The following is a 23,947-nucleotide window of genomic DNA, read 5'->3' on the forward strand; positions in this document are numbered from 1 at the left end:
ATGGTGATGATGATGGTGATGATGGTGATGGTGGTGATGATGGTGATAGTGGTGATGATGGTGATGATGGTGATGATGGTGATGGCGATGATGATGGTGATGGTGATGATGATGGTGATGATGGTGATGATGGTGAGATGGTGATGATGATGATGATGATGATGGTGATGGTGATGGCGATGATGATGATTATGATGGTGATGATGGTGATGTTGATGATGGTGATGATGGTGGTGGTGACGGCGATGATGGTCACAGTGGTGATGATGGTGACAGTGGTGATGATGATGATGATGGTGATGGCGGTGATGATGGTGATGATGGTGGTGATGGCGATGATGATGGTGATGATGGTGATGATGATGATGGTGATGATGGTGATGATGATGGTGATGATGGTGATGGTGGTGAAAATGGTGATGGTGGTGATGGTGATGATGGTGGTGATGATGGTCACAGTGGTGATGGTGGTGATGATGGTGATGATGGTGGTGATGATGATGATGGTGGTGATGATGGTGATGGAGTTGATAGTGATGGTGATGGTGGAGATGTGGGAGTCATAATGCGTAGGTTCAAATTCTGGTTCATGAATAAGTTATGTGACTGGTCCAAGTTATTCAACCTCATGTACTTCAGTTTCCTCATTTATGAAATGAGGATTAAAAAAGAATTGATCGGGGTGCCTGGGTGGCTCAGCTGGTTAAGCGTCTGCCTTTGGCTCAGGACATGATCCCGGAGTCCTGGGATCAAGCCCCGTGTTGGGATCCCTGCTCACCAGGGAATCTGCTTCTCCCTCTCTTCCACTCCTCTCCCCACTCATGCTTGCTCTCTCTCTAATAAATAAATCAAATCTTTAAAAAAGAATTGATGTCGTTGGGTTGTTATGACAAATGTCTAGATAGAAAGATAGTACCTTTGCAGTTGAGAAGCACTAGTAAGAGCTAACTATTATTGTCATTGTCATCCTCCCCTGGGTCAGTGTTTGATCGAGCATGTGCAAATAGCTCACATCAGTCCAATGAGAGTGAACCCTGGGATTTCAGCGGGACTGTCTTGCTGGGGTCACTACCCTGGGAGAGTGTGATCTTGGAGACTCAGTTCAGGGAAATGTTGCCACAGCAGGTGTGAGCCTGGCTAAGAACAGGGCCAACACAGAGGACAGCAGGACTGATGGAGGGAGGCAGGGTCCAGGGGGCACCTGAATCCCTGGTGCGTTTACCTTCCTCAGCTACACAACCAACGTCTTGTCCTGTTTCTCAAGCTAGTTGAGTTGGGTGTGCGTTCTTCCCAACAAGAAGGGCCCTGCTGAATGGCCCTGAGCTCTACAGAGCTCTGGGGGCAGGTCATATATGAAAGATGAGCGAGGTAAGCTCTGAAGAGTGGGGTGAGGAGGGAGAGGACGACCTGGCAGTGGGTGGCAGCTTGACCTTCCTCAAGCACGGTGGCCAGACTGCACAGCTGGTCACCTCTTGTGCCCCTCCCACCCAGGGCCACCACATACATCCACACTGGTGGTCCCTTGCATGAGTGCAGCCGCGCGGAGCACTCAGGCTTTCCAGCCTGTGTTTGGAGTGACAATTTTCAGCCTGAATCTCTAAAGGTCATCTCGGATCAGGCTAAGTCATTGTTTAGGGAATTCTCTGGAAGTACCTGGAACAAGGCCTGAAGAGTCACCTGAACAGAGAGACGAGGACATCCCGTGCCGTGGATACCTGTGCAGATAGGCAGGAGACAGAGGGCTAAGCTCGTGGCTGGAAAAGAAGAGGGAGCGTGGGGACTGCAGCAGAGGAAAGGTCCTATCTGCCAGCAGGTGTTGCAGCGACTGGGCCGTTGACCTCCTCCCGCCAAACAGAGGACCTGCAGCAGAACTCAGATCGGGTTCGGAATCTTTGAAACAGAGACTCTGGGGCTTAGGCAGGGACGGTGTCCGATGTCTCCCACGGAGGGCTCAGCACAGAGTGGGTGCTCGGGAGGGACGCTGACCTGAGTTGACCTGGCACTCAGCCCTGTGTGTTCCCCGAGGGGCCAGCAAACAGGGTTCCTGCGTGGGAGTCCGGAGGGTCACACAACGAGGAGCCGCAGCCCGTGTGCCCTGGGTCCCGTCCACCACTGCGGAGATATCCACTGCTGACAAATACCGGTGCGCCCTCCCTTCCTGGCCTCCCCGGTACCTGGGGGCCCCTGACGCCGCTCTACCACGTGTCAGCTCGGGGAGCAGGTGTTACAAGTCGGGGTGTCCCCTTTTGGGCTCCATTTCACAGCTGGGGCGACGACAGACACCCCCCCACGCGCCTGGACCACTAAATGACTGCGTGAAGCAGAGCCCCCACCCTCATCCCCAGCGGATGGGCGAGAAATAGACCGGTACTGAGGGGCTGGCGGTCAGAGCAGTCGCCGCAGCGTCACCTGCTCCATCACGGCCGGGATGTGAGTGAGCAGTGGAGCGGGAACAGCGACCACGTGGCAACAGTACCTGGCCACGGAGCCCAGCCCCGCGGGGAGCTCACACCTGCTCCCTTCATCCAGTGCTCACCCTGCACCCTCCCAGGACGCCCTCCTCTGCCTTCATCCACGTCGAGGCTGGGCATCTGGGAAAGCGCCGACAAATGCAGATGCTGTCCGGCTTCTCTCCAGGTTTCCCATAACCTTAGGTCCACCCCGAAGCCCCACAGAGCTCAGAAAGTGTTTGCTGGGTAAACCAAGAGACGAAGGACGTGACTAATGGCGGCCACTGCCTGCACTGAGCAGACGGTTGGTGGCGTCAGCCCTGACCGAGGGCAGCCAGGAGCCTAGGGAGGAGTATCAGGCTTCAAGGCTTGGCTCTGTGTCCTGCATGGGCTTTTCACAGGTAGCAGGGTCATCTCAGACAGCACTCTTTCAGGAAGATGTGCTTGTGGCAGAAAACTCAGCACGAACTGGCTTAAGCCAAAACGGAATGTACTGAATCATGTGTCCATAAAGTCCATGGGAAGATGACTTCGGGTACAGTGGGATCCAGGAGTTAAAAATGTCTTCAGGACATAGTTCCCTCTGTCTCCTCGCTCAGCCGCCCTACACGTGGATCCATTCCCCGGTAGGTACTCCCTCCCCTTATGATGGCGGGATGGCAGCTAAAGCCCCCCCCGACACCTGCCTGCCCCCAAAACCCAAGGGAAAGAGTGACCTTCCCTTCCAAGCGTGACCACCCGTCCCTGGACCAATCACTCAGGACAGGGAAATGGGATATTTCAATTGGCAAAACTTGGGTGTTGAGCTCACACCTGGAGCAGAGGTGGTGTTAACACCTCCCTAATTTCGATGAATGAATAAGGAGAGGGAGAAAATCAGGGTCCCATTACCAAAGTCGGCATGACGGCACAGTGCTCACTGTCCACCAAACAGCCCTGCCCCCCTGCCCACAACCCCATGCTGTTCCATAAGGGGCAGGAAGCCCTTGACCCTGGAAAGACGGGCCCCCTTCCCCCGGCCTTACGATGAATCCCATCTGGTTTAAGGCAGTCATAGTAAATCCCACCCCTCTCTTTGCCAGATTTTCATTTTCCCAGAGACGTTTACAACAATTAATAGCCCTGAGACTCTGTTCTGGTCAATGAGAACTCCTGGGACTGGCACCCAGTCTGCTGTCCTTCTCCGCATGGGCCTTCGGAGTGAGCACGTGATGACTGGAGCCGCAGCAGCTCTGTTGTGCCTATGAAGTACCAAGTAAGAAGAGCAAAGGCCAGTGCCGTGAGCCACGTTCTGTTTCTCGACTGTCACATGGGTAACAAACTTTCCCTGTAGGGGACAACAAAGAGTTGCTCTTAAAAATTGGTAACACCGGGCGCCTGGGTGGCACAGCGGTTAATCGTCTGCCTTCGGCTCAGGGCGTGATCCCGGCGTTACGGGATCGAGTCCCACATCAGGCTCTTCCACTATGAGCCTGCTTCTTCCTCTCCCACTCCCCCTGCTTGTGTTCCCTCTCTCGCTGGCTGTCTCTCTCTGTCGAATAAATAAATAAAATCTTTAAAAAAAAAAAAATTGGTAACACCACCACCTACCCGATAAGAGTTGTAGAGATTAAATGAGTTTTGGGGAAGTGTCTGGAACCCTATGTGGTGACAACTCTTAGTGTCATCACTGTCACACCAGCACACCGTGCTTCCTCCGCAGGAAACTGCTCTTGGCCCCGTATTCCTCCCCAGCTACTGTCCACATCATGTTCCCCTCCGCAGACACACTCACTGACCTCACGCCCACAGCCACTCAGCGGTGGCTTCCACCCCCTCTATGCTGCAGACACTGACAAATACAAGGAACTGGGAACGTGGGGTGTGATGATCTGCGAAGTACCCACCTCCACTGGCCGACCGCAGGCCCTGGGGGGCCAGGTCTGCACCCCTGGAGATCACCACGCCCTCGCTGCACGCCACAGATGTTCCGAAAGTCACCCGCGGCTGGCTCCTGAGGCCTGGCCTGGCAGAGCGGAAATGTCTCAGTCCCCACGTGGTGGGCTCCTCACAGTCCACGCCTGACGGCAGCCAGCCACCTCGGAGCAGCAAGGCGAGGTCCTTCCCGAGCGCGGCTGCACGGTCCCGTCACCCATCATCCCCGTCTGCGCCCGTCAGCTGGTGCACAAACCCGCTGAGTAACAAACCCCGGGATCCCAGCAGCTTCGGACAATGCGTGCATACGGGTCCTACGTCCGAAGGCCGGCGGTGCCCGTTCCTGTCAGCTGGACTCGTGCTGGGGTGGGCGTGCCAGGTGCCGTAGCCGCAGCAGTGGTCCCTGGCGTCTGGGGCCAGCAGGGCCGGCCTGGTCATGCCCTCCCCAAGGCCACAGCTGAGGTACGGGACAGCAGGCAGAAACACACAGCGTCTCTTGAGTCTGGGCTCAGAATGGGCACGTGGCGGCCGTCATCCCTGCCACAGACCATGGCCAGGCCCAGGTGGGGGTGCCGGGCAGGGCATGGTCCTGGAGGTCATCTCCCGTGTTGTTTGAAACAACACGCACCTATTCTCCCACGGTCCTGGAGGCCAGAAGTCCTCGATCAAGGTGTCAGCCAGGCCGAGCTCCCTCTGGAGGCTCTGACTGTGTTCTTCCTGTTGCCCTTGAACTCAGCAGGCTCACGCTGCTGCAGCCTTCACCTCCCCGCTGCCGGAGGCCCAGGTACACCTCTGAATTCCCACTGTGGAGTAGGCGAGTTCAGGTCTGGGTTTCTGTCACCTGCAAGGGGAAGAGCCCCGTGAGTTCCCGGCGCTTTGTCCCGAGGCCTCTCCTCCCTCCCAGAGGCCTGCCCCACTGTCCGCACAGCTCACACCAGGTTCGTCTTGGGGGCCTCCCTGCCTTGAAAACACCCTGCAGACACTGGCTTCTCCAGGAGCCTCCCCAACTCCCCCAGGGCTAGGCTGGCTGGAAAGCGCCCTCCAAGGACTACCAGGAGGCTGGGATGCCCGCGGTCCTCCAGGCAAGGAACGCTCAAAGCACACGTCGCTTACAGCCCCCGCGCTGTGCTGATGCTGAGTCAGGCCCAAGGCCGCTCTTCTGGAGCTGACGGGTGCTCACGAACCGGAGAGCGCACCGAGACGGCAGAAGAGGACGCCCGTGTGGGGGAGGCCTCCGGTCTCAGGGGCACCATCTGTGGGGTTGGGCCCTGGAGCCTGGCCTTCCGGCACAGAGGGACGGGGCGGTGGGGACAGCACGCTGGGTGTGGGCACGTCTCTGGGGAGGATGGCAGCAGCTGTGAAGATAGTCTAGACAAACCCAAACTCCCGAGCCAACCTCTTGCCACCTCCACCCACGCGACACAGCTATCCTGCAGACCTACTGCTTCATCGGGACCAAGGGGTGGAAGGAGATGGCGGGAGCCCTCGGGCTGCAGGCCTGGAGGTGCCCACGCCGGTGTGGGGGCAGGGGACCGCGGATCCTGACTCCGTATGTGACTGAGGCAGACCTGGGTGCCTTGCTGGCCCTCTGGAGAAAACTGGTCCTGCGTTCACTTCTCCTGCCCGAGCACACACCAGCTTCCCACGTGGGCACCCTGCTCGGCATGAAGCCACCAGCCGGCCTCTGGGAAGAAATGACATCGGCGTCAGGGCTGATGAAGAGGGAAGGTGTGGACAGACCGGGGCAGGATGTGAGTAGACCCCAGAGCAGGAGCAGGCTCAGAAACTGACCACAGAATAGATCCTGAGGAGCAGGAATCAGGGGAAGGGGCACATCTGGGATGGGTACCCCCGAATATCAATCTCTTGGATACCGTCCTGAAGACAGATTGTAGTTCCAGGAACAGGCTGTGACAAATGGGAATGTAGTCCCGAAATGTTCACTTCCTCTCTGTTGCAGAACCACACACACCCATCCCCTGCCCGGGGGATTCTGCCGTGCCAGCCCCCACCCCCCCCGGGGCAGGCGTCAGCTTCCTACCCCACGTAGGATGGTCTTGGCCACCTGACTTGCCTTGCACAGGATGTGAACAGCAAGATGCAAGGCCTACAGCGTAGATTTTCAGCGTGCCTGTGTGGTTTGGCTTGGCCCTCTGAGTTTTGTACAGAGAAGGCCCCAGGTAGTCCACCTCTTGCTACCTGCGTCCCAGAGAGAGACTTAAACCTGGCCCACAGTCTGGAGCAGAGCCCCTCAGGTCAACCTAACAGCCCTGGGAGAAAGAAAACAAAACACTGGTGTTGTAAGTCACAGGGGTCCTGTGGGCTGTTTGTTACGCCACGTTGTCCCAGCGGGAGCTGCCACACCTGCCCGGTCCTTGGCTAGGGGAGGGATGGGCATCTCAGTGAACCGACCAAGCCTGCGTCCACGGAAGCCATCTAAGTATCCCAAATGCACTGAAGGGCTCTTACCTGAAGGAGGGGGAATGCATACTGGGGCGCATGGTGGAGCTGACCTCTGGTTCATAGATGCGGCCCCAGGGGCCGGCCCGCTAGCCAGAACTCATCTTCTGGCTGTCACCCTGCAAGCAAAAAGCATGTTTGAACCCCAAAGGAGCAGCGGGCTCTGCTGATTTATAGGGCCTGAATCGGATCTGTGAGAGCAAATTGAATTTTGAATAGAATTTCATGTCAATTAACTTTGCTCAGAGCCTTACAGAAGCCCGGTGACTCTCTAAAACAGAACCAAACAGGGAAGACGGATGGGGCTGACAGCCGTCCTGGAAGCAACTAATTAGCAGCCCAGCCTCCCCGAGCTCTGCTGGGGAGGGCTCTGCGCTCTGTGCGGTGACCAGGTGAGGACTGGGCTTCGGGCCTCGGGGACGGTGATGGTGATGGGCCAGCCCTTCCACGGCAGGCTGGGGGTGGAGAGAGGCTTCTCTCTGGCCGAGCTCCGGGCTGTGGGCAGGGACCCTCTGCTCTTACTGCACGGGGGAGGACCTCAGGGATGGGATGAAGTGGCAGGAGAGACCTGAGCTGGCAGCAGGCCAAAGAGCCAAGCCCCCGTGGCCTGGGAGGGAGCTGGTGAGGCGGCCAGAATTGGGGCAACAAGAAGAGGGAGGATATCATGGTCGTCAAGAGCCAGGCCCTGAGGGTGGGGATTGCGTGGGGGAGGGGCAGGATCCCATTCTCAGGAACACTGCTGGCCGCAGAGGTGGCATGCCTCTGCAAGCCCTACTCTATGCCAGGTGCTGTTGTGGCTCCGAACCCCGTGGTCCCCAAAGTGTGGTCCCCAGACGTGCAGCCTGTTTGTTGGACATGCAAATGTTCAAGCCCCACGTGGGACCAGATGAATCGGAAACTCTGGGGCAGGCCCAGAGATGCGTGCCAACGAGCCTCCCAGTCCCACGTGACTGACAGTTTCAGAGCTGGAGAACTCGCTGAACCCTCAGGCCACCCACTGCGGGCTGCAGTCATCACCTCCAGCCGTGTTTTGGAGCAGGGACCCCAGGGCAGAAAAGCGGGATCATTCCCCTCGCCTGTGGGAGGAAGGTGGGGACAGACAGTCTGGCTCTATGACTGCCCTGCCCAGCGCGGGGATTGTTCTGGGGGGGACGGGGTGACAGGAAAGGGCCCATAGGAAGCCCCAGGCTCAGCATAGGGCTGGTCTCTGCCCCCTACAGAGCAGGTGTGGAGCCTGGAAGCTGCCCTCTGAGCAGACCTTGGACCCAAGGGCCTGTATCCAAATGAAATCCTGAAATATTATCCTGGGACACCCTCCAACATCCACATTTTCTGGCCTTCTGTCTGGTCCTCAGAGGGGAATTAGGGTAGCGGGAATATAGAGGGACCGATCTGGGTCCATTTCTGTCTTCCTAATGAGGTTCTTACAACTCACAAGGCATGATATTGGAGGAGTCAGTTTTCACGACAAAACCTGGAATGGGAAGAGGTGGAGGGGAACCCTGCCCCCACCCTGGCAAGGCTAGGAGAGGGTTGCTGAGGGCCCAGAGCAGAAACAGCCCCAAAGAGGGGCCGGGGTGGCCTGGAGGCTGGCAGTTCTGGGGGCTGAGAGCCCCAACCCTGTGTCTAGAAGCTTGTAGAGCTGCCTTTCCAACGACCACCAGGGACAGCCTAGCCAACGGGGCACCCAGACCACCTGCCTCCCTGCCCCCCACACACTGGGACCCTAGGCCCTCCAAGGGACAGGGTGATACAAACTGAAAGCCCAAGTCCCTATATAGGGGACAGTGGACCATCCCCCCAGCATTGCCCAGGGCAGCACTTCCTCACTGAGCAAGGGGGCGCCTTCCAGAGCTTATCTACTGTGTTCCCTTCAGTCTCCACACAGTCCAGCAAATGTTACCCTGCCTCAGTGCCTTTGCACGGGCTATGCTCACTGCAGGGAAACATGGTTCTCCAGGCCTGTGCACCGCCAGCTCCTTCTCACCCTGCAGGTCTCAGCTCAGATCTGCACTTAGGCATTCTGGGACTACCCAGTACTCACTTTCTATGACACCTCCCTACTCAGTTAGGTTTGCGTTATCATTAGATATCATGTTATTTGGCTCTGTGTTCATGTTCTCTGCCACTTTCAAAAGGGCTGTCTGTCTCATCCACTATAGCCTCACTAGCAGTGTCTGGACCTCGTGCATTTGTTAAGTATGTGTTGAGTGAATTAATGATCTTGGGATGGAAGAAAACAGCCTCTCCCCACCTGCATGACCCTCCCTCCCCCAGGAGGTCCCCTGTTGGTGAAAGAGGAAGTGCACCATTATATCTCGCTTTCGACTCTCCAGCGCCCCTTCCCTTCCGTTCCTGCTCTCCGGTAGCGGTAGCGCTCGATGGGGAGTAACCCCTGCAGCCCAAACTGCTGTCTCAGTGCAAACGGGCAGTCCCGGGGCCTCAGTGAGGGTGTATTCTGGGGTCTGGAGCTCTGGTCTAGGGAGGGCTGCCCCACTCTAAAATCTGAGCAACCTGACGGGGGTGGGGGGGGCACTGCGCCTGGAACTGCAGCAGCGAGGTCAGGGCTCCGCCCCGGCAGGCGGCTGTGAAGAGCCCTGGGAGCTCAGAGCCTGCGGGAGATCCCCAGCAGGAGAGGGGCAGGGGGCCACATGGAGACAGCTTGGACTGGGGTGCAGGGTAGTGGGAGGCCAAGAACTGGCCCCGGGCAGAGGCAGTCCGTCCCCCTTCTACACACATCCCACGCGGGCAGGACTTCTACTGCCTGGGAGAACTCCCCCAGTGAAGACCCCACCCCCACCCCAGCCCCCAGCTCGGGTGTGACGGTGAGCTTGCCGCTCGGCCCACGTGTCGGGTTTAGCTGGAGAGCCCCCCCCCCACTTTTCCGGGGTGAGACCGAGGCTGGAGAACGGCAGAGACCCCTGGACCCTGCACCTCCCATCCAGTGGCTGGCAGAGGGGCGGGAAGGGGCGCGGCCTTCCAGCTCCCCCCCCCCGAGGGGCGGAGCCTGCAGGGTTGGGGGCGGAGCTCGGCACGCGCAGCGCGCACGGGGCGGGGCCTGAGGAGCGGAGTCTCGTCCGCCGGAGGCGGGGCGGGGCCGACCTGGACAGGGCGACGGGCGCCTGGGGCGGAGCCTTGGCGGGCCCTGTAGTCGGCGCGCTGGAGAGGCGGGGCCAGGGCGCGGTCGGGGCGGGGCCTGGGCGGGGCTTGCGCCGGGCTCCGCTGCAGCGCCCACTTCCTCTGGCGCTGGCTGCCGGGCGGAAGTACGTCAGTTGTTATCTGCTCCGGGCGCCGCCGTCGCCGTCGCCGCCTCAGCCTCAGCTTCAGCTTCAGCCTCCGCCTGAGCCTCAGCCTCACGAGCCACGGCGCCTCAGCCCGGGACCCGCCCCGCCCGCGCTCCGCCCGCCGTCGCCGCCGCCCACCGCGCATGAGGGGCGCCCCCGGGGCCGCGGCCAGGGGCCGCTGAGCGCCGGCCGCCCCGCCGATGCGCGCGGCCGCCCGCGCCGGGGCTCCCAGGCCGCGCCGGGCCCGGGGCTGAGGGACCCCGCGCGGCATGCCCGGCCCGGCCTGCCGCCCGCCGCCGCCCAGGGCCCGAGCCCGCGCGGCCCGCACCGAGCCCGGCGGCGCCCTGTAGCGCAGCGGCAGCGGCAGCGGGAGCGCGGGAACCCGACGGCGCGGCCGCAAGGTCACCGCGCACCATGGAGGCCAAGGTCCGCCAGAGCCGGCGCTCGCGCGCGCAGCGGGACCGCGGCCGGCGCCGGGAGGCGGCCCGCGACGCCCGCGACCAGAGCGCGTCGTCGGGCGACGAGACCGAGCCCGGGCCTGGCAAGGAGAACGCGGGCCTGCCCCGTGCGCCCCCGCCCCGCGCCGCCGCCGTGCGCCCCCCGCGCCGCCGCCGCCGCGAGTCCAGCTCGCAGGAGGAGGAGGTCATCGACGGCTTCGCCATTGCCAGCTTCAGCACGCTCGAGGCCTTGGAGGTAGGTGGGGCGGCGGGCGGGGCGCCTCTGGGGCGGCGGCACACCCACCCCTTAGGGCTGCCCGGGCCGCGTGGGCCCCGCGCGCCGCGCAGATCGCTGCTGGAGGGCCCGGCAGCCTGCGGGGGGTGCCGGCGGGTGCGAGTCTTGAGCGGCTAGGGAGAGAAGTCTCTGAATTGCACTGTCCCAGCCAAAAGCTGTCTGGTTGCACACACGCCTTTTTCAGCTGTTTTCCTTTTCAAAATACCACTTTATTCGGCTCAGGACGTGCCAGCGGGGTGAGCGCTGCTGGTCGTGGTGAAGGCGGTGGTGGAATGGATACTTTGAGATTCTTCCTGTTCCTCTCCTCCTCCTGGAGGTTTCTGTTCAGACGAGGGAGAGGGAGGGGGATTTCTGAGACCCCTCTCCTGACGGCTGCTTCATAGGCTGGTTAATAGGATGGCAAAAAATATCGCTTGTCTGGCTGAGTTATCCTGGGCAATATTTGCTGAGCAAATAACTGCCCTTCTTGCGTGAACCCAGGTGAGTTGAGAAGGAAATGAGTACTGACTGTCAGAGATTTGGCAAATGGGGTGGGTGGGGAGCCACGGTCTCCTAGAATTGTGTAGAAGTGCTGGCCAGACCCCACGGTCCTGCCAGCCTCAGCCAGCCAGCCCCCCGCACCCTCCAGGCGCCCCGTACAGCACTTACCAGGGGCCACAGGCATCTGTTGGGTTTAGGGGTCCCAGAGATTGCTCGGTTCACAACCCCCCTTCCTTTTCATGGGCTTGGGAGCCAGTAGCCTGGGATCCCCAGTCAGAGGCTGAGCTTTGGGGGGAGGGGAAGTGCCTTCATTGCAGGTCCCTGCAGTGAACCCTCTCCCTAAGGTGGGTCAGGTCTCTGGAGAACCTCAGTGTCAGGGGCTGGCAGCCAGGAGGACGTGGCCCAGGGACAGGTGTGCTGCTTTCTGTCTGGGCAGGTGGATGCATAGAGGTGGGGCACTTATGCCAACCACACAGCCCCCCACCCTGATCCTCTCTGTGTACACTTGGGGGGCCCTAGATGGCTCCCGGATCAAGGGGTCCGCAGCTAAGACACTTTGGGGGGTGGCACATGGCACAGCATGAACTGGGAAGGGGTGGCCGAGTTCTGTGCCACAGCTTGGGAGAGTGGTTACTCCAGCCACTTCCAGATGTGTACCTGCCCTGCCAGATGGGCACAAAACAGAACCCTAACTGTGGTCTCCAAGGCCCTGCATGTTGGCCTCTCACGCCAGCATGTTAGCCCCTCTGAGCTTCTGCTGCCTTGGGGCCTCGGGACCTGCTGTCCCCTCTGCCGAGGTTGTTTGGAGCCTTCGTGTCTCAGCGCAGACATTACTCGGGCCCTCCCCAGTGACCTTCTAAAGCAGCACCCCTTCTCCCCGGCCGCACCCCACCCATCCCCCACTTTCCTTCCTGTCAGTGACCCCTCTTCTCTGAAGCCATCTAGGTATTGACTCTTTTTTGGCTCTCTCCCCACCAGAACTTGTAAGCTGAAAGAGAGCAGGCACCCCGTCTGTCTTGTGTGTCCTCTGTGAGGTCCTCATGCCCCATACATGTTTGTGGAGTGAACAGGTGGGAGGAGAAACTGCTGTTGAGGAAGGTTTTGCCAGAAGTCACTTTGCACCCCTGCCGAAATGAGCCCACAGCAGCCTCGGCTACCCCCCTCCGGCATCGGGGGCACTCAGAGTGCAGCCTTGGGTGTGGGGACTTCTGCAGGCTCCAGGAGGCCTCGGTCAGGCCATAGTGAGACTGGGTCTGCTGTCTGCTTGGTGTTCACCCAGCCACGTCACCATGTACCTTTTTCTGCCCTACTGAGCCAGGGAAGGACCCGCCTGCCTTGGAAAGTACGGGGTTTCTGCACAAGTCATAACTTCTAGATTGGTTCTCTTGTTTGGACTCATTTCTTGCTAAAGTGTAGTGGTTTTCCCCAGAGTCCAGATAATTCATCAGGACACTGAGTGACAGCACACAGTGAACACGTACCTGAGCAGGCACAGTTCTGAGTCTGCTCGTCCTCAAACTCCACTGTACAGATGGGGACACTGAGGCGCAGCACCGTGAATGTGAAAACCCCTCTCCCACCTAGTGTCAGGGCTCTGTCAGGGCTGCTGTGGCACAGGGGTGCGAGCTGCTGTCACCCCGGGGGCATAAACACCCAAATGTCAGGTGTAGACTTGCTCATGAGGTTTGAGAGTGCCAGTGTCCAAGAATCCTCCTTACCTTTGTCCTGAGGATGCAGCTTCCCCTGCCCCCCATGCCCTAGGCAGGTCCCTAACGCCATCCTTCCAGCACCTCCTTGTGCACCTGTGTTTGTCCCGAAGGGAGGATGAGTGCTTGCCTTGGGTGGCTGAGAGGATCACAGGCCACTTCTGTGAAATGCTGTGGACACACGCATGTGACAGTGGTGGTGTTGGCTGAGGAGAGGGCTCCCAGGTCTGGGTGGGCTCGCAGTGTGTCCAGGGCTCTGGGCATGGAGTTGGACAGCTAGAGCTCTCCAGCTGAGCTGAGGGTGTGCAGAGGCCATGGGCTGGGCAGGGTTGCACATCTGAGCCCGGGTCCTCCGTCAGCTTTCTGACTCTGTTGAACAGGGTGGAAAAGGTGAGCAGGTAGCAGTGGGACAGGGGTCTTGTGGTTTGGTGGGGGTACAGGGGCTGTCTTTCCTCTGCTCTCACTGACCAGGAACATTGGGGACAGGTGGATATTTCTTGCTGTCCTGATTCTGTGACATCTCTGTCTCCAGAGGTGATGGGAAGGCCCTTGGGGACAGGCCAGGGCAAAACTGAGGTTCTCCTGACCCTTCCTCCCTAATGACAAAGGGAACCAGTAGGCCAGAGTGCCAACCTTCTGGGAGGTCTTCTGGGAGATCCACTTTGCAGGCAGATCCTGGGTGAGCCCAGCAGACCTACAGTGTGCCTCTCAGCACTTCCCATCAGGGTCAGGGGTGCCTGCACGCCTGTGCACCAGCGCTTCCTCTCTGTGCTCTGTCTGTACACTGCCTATCTCTTGAGAGCACGTGTGCCATGAGTACCCAGTGGAAACCATCCTTCTGGTTTGGCATCTGTCTGATTCTTTGCTAATTTGCTTCAAAACAGCTAGACACTTTCAGCTGGTTCAAAGATCAGTGTCAGTAAAAAGGTATATTCTGGGAAAATTCCAGCCTTGATATCCTGCAGTAATACTTCGGCAGCTTCTGGCCTTCCCAGAGTTTGTTGTGCAGATAGAACCACAGAGGTGTATGGTCCTGTATCCCTCCTTTTTTTTGCTAGGAAGAAAGCGTTTCTCACCACCTCTGTACGTGTATCTAGGAGGCATGTATCCAGAAACAAAAATGAAAAGGAAAACACCCAAAGTTTTAGCTGTGATAACCGGTGACTTCCTGTAGGTAATTCTGTTTCCCACACCGATCACTACGCGTTCATCTTGATAATCCGTAAAGCGGACACCTAAGCCCAGACACGACCTGCTGCACACAGTTGTGCTTGACAAACCCTGGCCTGGCTGCCCGGTTCCCAGCTTCAGGTGATGGCAGGGGTGTGCCATGCGTTTCTGCTGGAAATAACCGAGTTCCCCCCAGCCTTAGGACGCTGGGGCTAGGGCCGGGGGCCTCCAGGCAGGCCGTGGAGACGACTCGAGTCCTGATGGGTGGTGGCCCTGTAGGGGGGCAGAACTCCTTCGGGCCCATGCAGGGGACTCAGTGGTAGTGATTTCTCTGCAAGCTGGTATTCAGTGTCCCCCCCCCCCCGCCCCGGGCAAGGGGCACACGATCATGCTGGGTCTGGTTGCTAAGGGTCAGGAGTGGGGGGTGACAGGATATGGCCCGGTTGTCCATGGGTAAAAGCCTACACTGTTGGTCCTGCCTGTGGGGGCCTTGATCTGGGGGGCTGTATGTGTGCCCAGTCCAGCCCTCCAAGGAGGGGGACAGAGGAGAGTCGGTGCTGAGAGGAGCTCTCAGCTGGGAGTGTCCATGACCATCAGCCAGAGCACCTCCTCCAGATGGGGAAACTGAGGCCCAGAGAGCAGGAACATTTGGCCTGCAGTCATGGAAGGGGGGTACGGCACCAAGCCTGGAACCTGCCTAGGCTGGCATCGGTCTGCTCCCGCATTCCCCTAGGGCTGCTATGGGGGAGGGGCTGCTCCCTCCCAGGGGGACCCCACCCACGCTGACGAACACGAAGCCATTGCTTAGCCTTCTCCGCCCGTGTGGATGTCCGCTACCTTGCCTGGGCAGCTGCAGTCTGCTGCTGGGGCGCGGGAGCCTGTCGTGTGGGTCAGTGTTCAGCTGTGAGAAGGCATGTGGTGGGAGCAATGCTGATGTTGACGGCGGCTGAGGGCCCTGTCCTCACACACCCACTTGGTAGATGAGGAAGCTGAAGCCCCGGGGGCGGAGGGGGGAGGTTCTCATCTGGGATCTGCCCACCACAGCACCAGACAACAGACGTCTCGTGAGTCTTCACCCAAACTTGCGTGGCATCTTCTGGGTGCACTTGGGAGGACTCTGAGCTTGAGCAGAGGGGACAGTGGTCTCCGTGACGTGTAAAGGGATGGCCTTGCCTGGGCTGCAGGAACAACAGTAGTGCCTGCACTGCCCTCTGGGCATCGCAGCCGTCAAAGCCGGTCTGCAGAACCTGCGGCTACACACGGGCTGGGCGGGGTCTGCTCTGTCACTGCACGCCTATCACAGGCAGCAAGGCCACAGGGTGACCGCTCACACGCTGTGGCATAGCGCAGTGCGGGTGGCCGTGGTCCTCCTGATGCTGGTGGCCCTATGTGTCTGCCGGCCAGCTTGTCCCTGCCTCCCGCCCAAGCACAGGTGAGGGTCTGGAGCCCCAGGCCGGTGGACGGGCCGTTTCCTGGCCTCCATCACCCCAGCCTGCTCCCCTGCTCCTCTTCGGCTGGGGGTCACGTACCCGGTACTTGCGGCGTCTCCCGCTTCCCCGTCTGCTGGGTGCCTGGAGGCTGCCCTGCCCCTTGCTGCCCGGGAGGTGGAGCCTCAACTTCCCGCGGGTTGGCTCTGCCCTTAACGGGCAGCATGGGCTCCGGGGGCACCCCTGCGGCAGGCCGCAGCCCTCCTTCCCTCTTCCCCCGCTCTGAGTTTCTAGACAGGGTCTCAGATCCACCCTAGGTGCGTGGGTGTGGTAGGTCCGTGTCCCAGGTGTGTGTGCACACGGTACACACGGTACACACGTGCGTGTGCTGTGTCCTTGCCGGGGTACATGTGTAAAGCTGTGTATGTCTGTGCTCCAGACTCCCTCTCAGGCAGCAGCTCTGTGGCTGGACAGAGCAGAGGACCTGCCTACCTGTGACCCCTTAGTCACACATGGTGAAACCCCATCCTGGACTGCACGTCCTCTATCCGTTATCCTGGTCCTGCTGCAGGACAGTCACCCCCCCCCCCGCTCCGCCCCCAAACACACACCAGAGCAGTCAGCAAACGCTCATGAGTTCATAGAACTGGCCCCACCACCTCCAGTTTGGTACCCTTGCTCTGCTGTGGCCCCCCTCATGCCCCACTGCAGCCCCTCATTCCTGTAGCTCCAGCCATATCTAGCCCACCTCTCCACCCCCCTGCCAGAGAATCCTTAGACGTACACGTGGGCACACTTCTGGCCCTTGTTAACTGCTCTGTCCCCTGCCCGGAAGATTCTTTCCCCAAGTGTCAGGGTGACTCAGTGTCTAGTCACACACCCCCTTCCCCAGCAGGGAGCCTTCAGCCCTGTGTCTGGACCACCCCTGGCCCGTTCCGCCTTATCCTCTGCTCCTTGTCCCTCCCACGAGGACTTAGGTGGTGTCGGTCTCGTGGACAACTCCCCACCCAGAACCCCTTGCACATGTGCTTGTTCCCGGGAGAAGCTCCCAGGTCTGGGGCTGGGGTGGGGGTCTGCGGTGGTGTGCTGTTCACTTTGATACTGGGGGGCGGTTGTCATTGAGCTGCGGCACCAGGCTGAGGGTCTGCCTCGTGCCTGGGTCGCTCTGCTTTCTGATTGGCTGCCGTAGCGCTCATGCCTGGGCACAAGCAGGTTCCCTTGTCAGCTCTGACATCTGTCCAGTGGAGTCTCCAAGGTTCCCATTGGCCACTGCGGCATCTGTGGGGGACACAGCGTTGTCACTGCTCATCTCTTTTCCCATCTCTTGGCCTCTGTCAGCACCTCCACCCCATCCTTTCCGGTGGACCTCTCCTGCTTCCCCTGACTCAGCACGGCTGTGTGCGACCTTTCACGTGGACATGGTGTCCCGCCGAGAAGTGTCTGGACTGGCACCAGAAGTGAGCAGTGGGCCTGACTTGTGCCCCTTGTGATGATTGTCGTCCTTCTCTGGACCCGGTCATGTCAGGCCGTCCCTGGATTCCAGGCCATGTCGGCAGTCTTGTGTCAGGTTGCTTTGCTGATGTTTTAGTTGGGTTTTTAGCACTATATTCTTACACGAAATTAGTCTGAGATGGTCTTGTGTCTGCTGCGTCTTCTCTTGTGCTCCAAATAGTCCGAATGGCATAGGAATCGTCAGCGCCTCTCCACATTTGGAGTCCCAGTGTTCAGCCTCATTTGCTGGTGGCCGGTTAGAGACCCGAGTCAGCTCCGTTTGTGGTGGGGAGGCAGGTATCGAGTAAAGGATACATGGGACAAGCTTGCTGGAAATAGGGTCAGCAGGGCACCTTTCACCCCCCACCCCCACCCCAGAGCAGGCTGGCCTGGGACACTTGCTGCTGAGCAGAACTGCCTGTGAGCTGGCAGGTGCTGAGGCCTCAGGCCCTGTCCCCCTGCATTCTGTTCAGGTGGGCAGTGGCTGCCTTCTGGAGGGAGGACACTGGAGTCTGGACACCACCCCCGCCGTGGGCTTGGCCGTGTCATATTCTAGGGTGGCCAGAGTGGCAGCAACTGCACTGGGCGGGGCGCCTCCTGGGAGCCACCATCGTCCTGGCCTTGACTCCTGTGGTTCACATGCTCTGCATGGAGCTCCCAGCGGTGGGGGCCGTGGGCAACCCTGTTAGGGAAAGCTGAGGGGGAAGCCAAGGCACCAGGCTTTCGCTAACTGCCCAGGGTGGAAGAGGAGCTGGTTGGTGCAGCCACGGTCACACCACGCAGGCCACGGTCACCTGCCTGTGCTCTCTGCTGAAAGCCCCTAGCTGCAGCCTCCATGAGGCCTCCCAGAAGCCTGGGCAGCCAGACCCTGTCCCAGTCAGAGCTCTCCAACGCCGCTAGATAAACCGAGCCGTGGCTTCCTTCGTTCAACCGTGGCAGCCGCCGCTCACTGGGACCGTGGCTCCGGATGGCTTCTAATTGCCTCTTGTTTATTGGGGCCTGGGCAGTGGTTGCCGCAGGGCAGGCCAGGCTCCCATGTGGGGCTGTAGGCCTCTAGAAGTGACTGCTGGCCAGCAGGGAGTGCACAGACCTATTCTTCCTATCCTGATTCACTGAACATTTATTGAGCACCAGCTGTGTGCCAGTCTCTGTGGCAGCCCCCAGGTTGGCTCCAGACAGGATGCAGCTAGGTAACTAGACTGGTCAGTGCCTGAAAGGAGATCGCAGGCTCGGGAGGAGGCTGTCTAGGCCAGGCAGGTGCTAGGAGGGGGCTGGCAGGTTGGGACACCTGGAGAAGGTCAATGAGGCTATGAGGCAGTTGAGCTGGGCCCCAAGGGCACCCGAGGGACTTTCTGCCTTGGGAGCCAGAATCTGAAACCCACATGGAAGTGAGTGCTTTGGGGACTCCGGGCAAATGTGGTATCTGGTTCCCGTTCCATGTGAGATTGTTCTGGTGCCCTGGTTTACCCGAGTAGCTGAAGAAAGAAAACTTGCCAACAAGTTACCAGCCTTATTCAGCTCCCCAGGACTGTGTGTACCAGGCTTCTGTTTGAAGCTGCATGTGGGGGAGAGCTGATTCCGGAACCCTGGTACCCAGCCCAGCGTGTAGACCACCCCTGCCTGTCTTCCCAGTTGCAGTCAGTGTGTGTGCACACGTGTGAGGCGTGTGGGGGGATGTGTGTCTGTGTAGGGGAGGGATCTGCTGGCAGAAAGGCCACGCTGGACTGGCGGGGCACATCCACGTGTTCCCCTCCCCAAACACACACACCCGTCTGTCCGGCTTAGACTCCGCCTAGTGAGGCGTCTCAGTGACCCCAGCTCTGCCTCTTCCTTGGAGCCGCTGTTTGGGGTGGGCGCTGCTCCCTGGACTCCACACAGGTGGCAGGCATGGAGCCACGTACCAACCCAACTGCAGGCGCCTGAGGGCCCCAGACAAGGGAGGGTTCTCTGGTGAGAGTAGCGTCAGCAGGTAGGTGTGGGGGGCAGAGCATGTCCATGTCCATGCAGGGCATGTGAGTGGCTCTGTTGGAGGGCCACCACTTGTACCCCTTTGCCAAGGAGGAGCGGGAGGCCACAGCCCAGTCTGTGCAGCGATGATAAGAGTCAGACATAGAGCCCCCACAGGGACCATCAGGATGTGCCATGACCCCCATCAGCTCTCTGACCTTACCCATTGCAGCTGTGTTCTGACGCCTCGCCCCAGCCCCACATGCTGGTGCTCAGACCCCCCAGGCCTCCGGCCCATCCTCGGCCCGTGCTGTTCCACACGCTGCACGGCACACGCTCAGTAACCGGCTCCACCTGTAGCCCAGTGGGGATTTGTCAGGAATTCACATAGACCTGCTCCTGGGTACAGTCAGGGGTCCCTGTTTGTCACCCATCGAATGAACCCTGGCCCTGCCCACCCCCTCACCTGGGGCCCCAGGCACTCCTGTCTCAGGGCCTTTGCACCTGCTATGCTGGTCCCATCTTTCAGGAGCAAGTTTAGGATGCTTCATCTGAGTCTCCCCCTGCTCCCAGCCAGCTGGGGAGGACAGTGAAGTGTGTGAGCCCAGTCCAAACACCTGGTTTAAATTCACTTTTCCTCCCCACGTGGCCCCAGGTAGCCCTCCGCCTGCTCTGGGCCTCAATGTCCTCATCTGGGAAGTGGAGGCGATGAGCTGAACGTGCCTGCCACATGGTCCTGCCCCTCCCCATCCCCTCTCCAGCGTTCTTCTGGGAGCTAATCCTGAGGTTGGTTCTTCGTCCCCCGCCCCAGGACACACAGGCAGGGGACATTTCAGCAGCAGTGGCCCTGGCTCCTGGCCTCCCCGAACGGCCCCCCCGTGTGTGACAGCTGAGCCGCAGCTGTGCCGGTCCCAGAGACCGAGGGGGAGCGTGTCAGGCAGCGAGCCTGAGGCCAGCTCTGGCAGTCATGGGCGAGCACACAGCAGGGTCTGTATGTGGAGCGGCGGGGAGGGGCTTGGGTAGAGACTGACCTCCAAACCCAGTTGCCACTTCAGCGGTTGTGAACATGAAGTCCTAGTGGAGTGTGGATTAGAGGGTGGTCAGCACAGGGTCACAGTGTGGGGTCACAGTGTGGGGTCGCAGTGGGGCGTGCATGCGCGGACATGGGAGGATGTGTCTGTGGTGTGCAGACCTGGGCAGGGGGCCCAGAACGGGGCTGGCCTGCCCCTCACTCTGGCTGCTTCTTTGCCTCAGGCTGCGTGCCCACCGTCCTCCTCCACCTTCGTGCCTTTGTCCAGAGCACCTGTCGCCGTCATCATCTGTCTGACTCGTCCCAGGCTGTAGGGTGGGTGGGTCTCTTCTGTTTCCAGGTGGCTCCTCTGCCCCAGCAACCACTCAGCACATGGTGGGGGCTGCATGGACATGGGAAGGAACGAGTGTCTTCACAGAGCCTGGGAAGGGGGGTCCCCACTAGTGTGCTGAGCACTGGGTGTGATAGAGGCTGTGGTGCTTCTGCTGAGGCTGTCCTGCTGCTGGACCGATTCCCCCAACTCCTGGGTCTTTGACCGTCTGCCCTCAAGCCATACTGGTCCTGCCAGGTGTTCCAGTGCATAGAGCACAGTGTGGGTGGGCACCCAGGAGCAGGGGTGCTGAGGGGGAGTGCTGTGAGCTGGCAGGAGACTGACTCAGAGGAACCAAGTGCATGAGGTGGGTTCCAGAAGGTCCTGGAGTAGCTAAGGTGTCAGCGAGCCCTTCAGGGGATGGTCCTCGAGAGCAGTATTACCCTCAGGTAGCCACAGTCCTGGTGGATTTAGGGACCTGTGAGGCAGGATGGCTTACATGGAGGGACAGCGGGTGGGCTGTGGGGGTGGGAAGACGCTCCCCAGCAGTACCTATCTGGTGTGGTTGTGATCTAAGGGGGGGACAGGTCAGGGAGGACTGCTGTCCCAGCATCATCGCTGGAGGGGGCGACTGGACGTGGTCCTCATGCCAGGGTCCCTGCCCTGGCAGGGACTGTCCGGGCCAGCTCTGAGTCCGTCTTTGACTCCGGACGTGGTCAGCAGCAGGTGTCAGAGGTGCCCCAGTCCTCGCTGCACCTGGAGGTGCAGGGGCCCGGGGTGGGAAGTTAGGCCTGGCAGAGGGACCCTCTCACCCCCACCCTGCTGCCATCCTGTCGTCCAGCGCTGTGTGACTGGTGAAGGTGGTGTGTGATAGGGCAGTGCTGCTGTTACGGTTCACAGGACCTCCTGTTTCTCTGTGCCTTCCCCACATCCAGGGAGCCCTCTCAGTCCCAGACAAACAAGGATACTCGGTTGGGGGGTGTACCCAGTTGCTGGTGGGCGGTGGACGCGCAGGCTGCCTCCTTTCTAATTGGTGTGGGGGAGGAGGGTGGTCCCTCCTGGGGAGAGGGCCCTTGACCATGCAGAAGGAGATGCCGGTACACGTGGCCTCTGCCCCTGGGGTTGGAGGGGGGTGGGTCATAGCACAGAAGGTAGAAAGGGCATGGGGCTGGGGTTATACTTGGTGGGGGGTGGTGTGAAGTGTGAGCCCAAACTTGCAGGTGAAGGAGAGTGAGCCACATAGATAGCAGGGTGGAGGGGACAGCTGTACCAAGCCCCTGGGGCAGGTGTGTGCTGAAGCCTTCCCGGTTGGGGAGGACTGTCTGCTAGGTGAGCAGCAGGTGGGATCTGGCCTGAGCTTCTGGAGCAATGAACCGCGAGTCAGCAAGGTTTGCTGGAGGGCCCCGAGTCCCAGAGGTTCTGGGAGACAGGCAGCCTCAATCATGCGGGGGGGCGGGGGTGTCAGCTGGGCCAGGCCTTCCACTACACCAGGAGTGCCGATGCTTGTCAGTGAGGGGTGGGTTCTGTGCGACCTTGGGGGCTCAGGCCCAGGTGCTGGGGAAGAGGCCCCTATGCAGTTTCAGGAGCAGAGGGGGCACCCACCTGGCTGGAGGGGTGCGGCCATGCCGTTGCCTGCAGGATCTGGGAGCCTGGAGAGGCCCAGTCCACATCGAACCTAGCAGCCTCAGCCCTCAGTGAGAGAGAATGTGGGTCTGGGTTTGCCAGTTCTAATTACTTTTATCTCTGCACAGTTGGTTTACTGAAGTGCAGTTAGAGATCTTATTGGTACTGCATAGTAGTAACGTTTAGGAGAGCTAAAAATAGCCCCATAAAATTGCTACAGGAAAATGTAATCATTGATTTCACGACAACGTGCAGATCCAGTGGTCCGGGGAGGGTCCAGAGGCCCGGCTATTCCTGAGGGTGCTGGGGGCTTCACTGTGGAATTGTTGTCTCAGGCCTCAAGGGTTGTGGGCCGCCGCGCTTGGCCGTGCCCCCTCTGTAGGGCCCCTCTGTGTGCAGGCACAGGTGCTGGGGCGCGCCTGGCCACATCTGCCGCCCTGCCTGTGTGGGCTCACAGATGGGTCTGTGGGCAGACGGCAGCTCAAGGATACAGCCTGGCCCTGGACTGCTGGAGCTTGTCCCGGCCCACCCCAGGGCATTGCTGCAGCCCGGGCCTGGCCTGCTTCCCCATGGGCACACTCCAGTTTTCTAGGCTCCTAGCGTGGACCCAGCTGCAGCACACTGAGCGTCCTGTGAGACGTCAGCCCACCGCTCACCTCGGTCTCCCTCCCCCGGGGTCTGCCCCGAGGATCTCTCTGCCGGCAGACCTGCCCTGGCCCTTGGTGGGACAGTCACTGCTGTTGCGGCTCTGTCTCGCCCAGAGCCTTCACCACAGCCTGGGCACAGCTGCTGCCCCAGTCTACAGATGAGGAAACTGCACCTACCCAGAGGCCTTGTGGTCCAGACAGAGCCGCCATCGGAACCCAGGGCCAGCACTCCCACTGCAGGCTCAGTGGGGGCAGAGCTGCGGTGGTGTGAGCCTCCAAAACTGGCCCGGGCTCACACAAGCTCAGCGTAAGACAAGTGAAGGCCAGCGCCAGCCTTGGCGTGCCAGGAAAGGGCCAGCCAGGCATGTCCCAGCAGTGCCCCATGGCAGGAATTGTTGAGTCTGTGACCAAGAGCCTCTTGGGTGCGCAGCATAGGGTCTGCTCCAGGAAGCCCAGGGATGCCTGGGGTCATCCTCAGGGCAGTGGCTGGGTGGGGCGGCCGCCTCTGGATCCCAGCGCACAAGGCCTCTTGCCCCCTTGAGCCACGAGAGGGCCCATGGTGTCACTGTCCCTCCGTGTGCACAGGCCCCAGGCCTTTCGCCTACTGGCTCTTCCTCTGCTGGGCCGGGGGCAAGTGGCTTCCCAGCTCCCCCACTCCTCAGGTGCGGGAGCTCTTGCCCTGGGGCCGGGATGCCGCTGGACTGAGTCCAAGCCAGGGGAGAGGCCCGGTCACTGATATTTCAACTGTTCTAACAACCTAGGTTTTTTGTTTCAAAAAAACCAAAAAAAACCAAAAAAACAAACATAACAGGTTTACAGAGAATGTATTGCATTGAACGTTTTGTGGTTGATGCAGGCTTTCGTTGGGTGAAAGGTGTGGTGATTGGATGTGTCTGGAGAAGTGGCCTGGAGCTGCCCTGAGGCCCTTCCAGAACCCGCAGAGAGGCCGGGGCGGGGCCTAGAGGGAGGCCTTTGTGGAGCCCACTGCCTGGTCTGTGGCTGGCGGTTCACTGCGCTTGCTGTGCTGTGTGCCTGCCCTTCCCCTGTCCCCCTGTTTTGTCTGTTTTGACTACAAGTGCTCATTAGAAAGACTGATCCCAGCCCAGCCAGTTGTCCCGAGGGGCAGGCTGTTCCCACAGGTTTCCTAGTTAGTATGTGCTCGTGCTTCTGATCATATGCACCGCAGGCCAGCCCTGTTCTCATTCCAGGGCTCATTCGTGGGACTTCAGAGGCTGTCCCCCAGGCTAGAAATTGTTTCTGTGATTTTACCTGATTG

The 23,947-nt window shown here is 60.0% G+C and overlaps 1 protein-coding gene across 7 annotated transcripts in view; it reads left to right on the top strand.

Moving 5' to 3' along the window:
* The first annotated feature begins 10,406 nt into the window (after window positions 1-10,406).
* Window positions 10,407-23,947, top strand: part of FBRSL1 (fibrosin like 1) — an 83,098-nt gene continuing 69,557 nt past the window's right edge. For all 7 annotated transcript variants that reach the window (XM_057305961.1, XM_057305964.1, XM_057305959.1 and 4 more), the window contains exon 1: window positions 10,407-10,801. In XM_057305961.1, coding sequence (XP_057161944.1) covers window positions 10,523-10,801 — 279 coding nt within the window. In that variant the 5' untranslated portion in view covers window positions 10,407-10,522. The remainder of the gene's footprint in view (window positions 10,802-23,947) is intronic.

This window comes from Ursus arctos, unplaced genomic scaffold (assembly GCF_023065955.2).
Source record: "Ursus arctos isolate Adak ecotype North America unplaced genomic scaffold, UrsArc2.0 scaffold_34, whole genome shotgun sequence".
NCBI lineage: Eukaryota > Metazoa > Chordata > Mammalia > Carnivora > Ursidae > Ursus > Ursus arctos.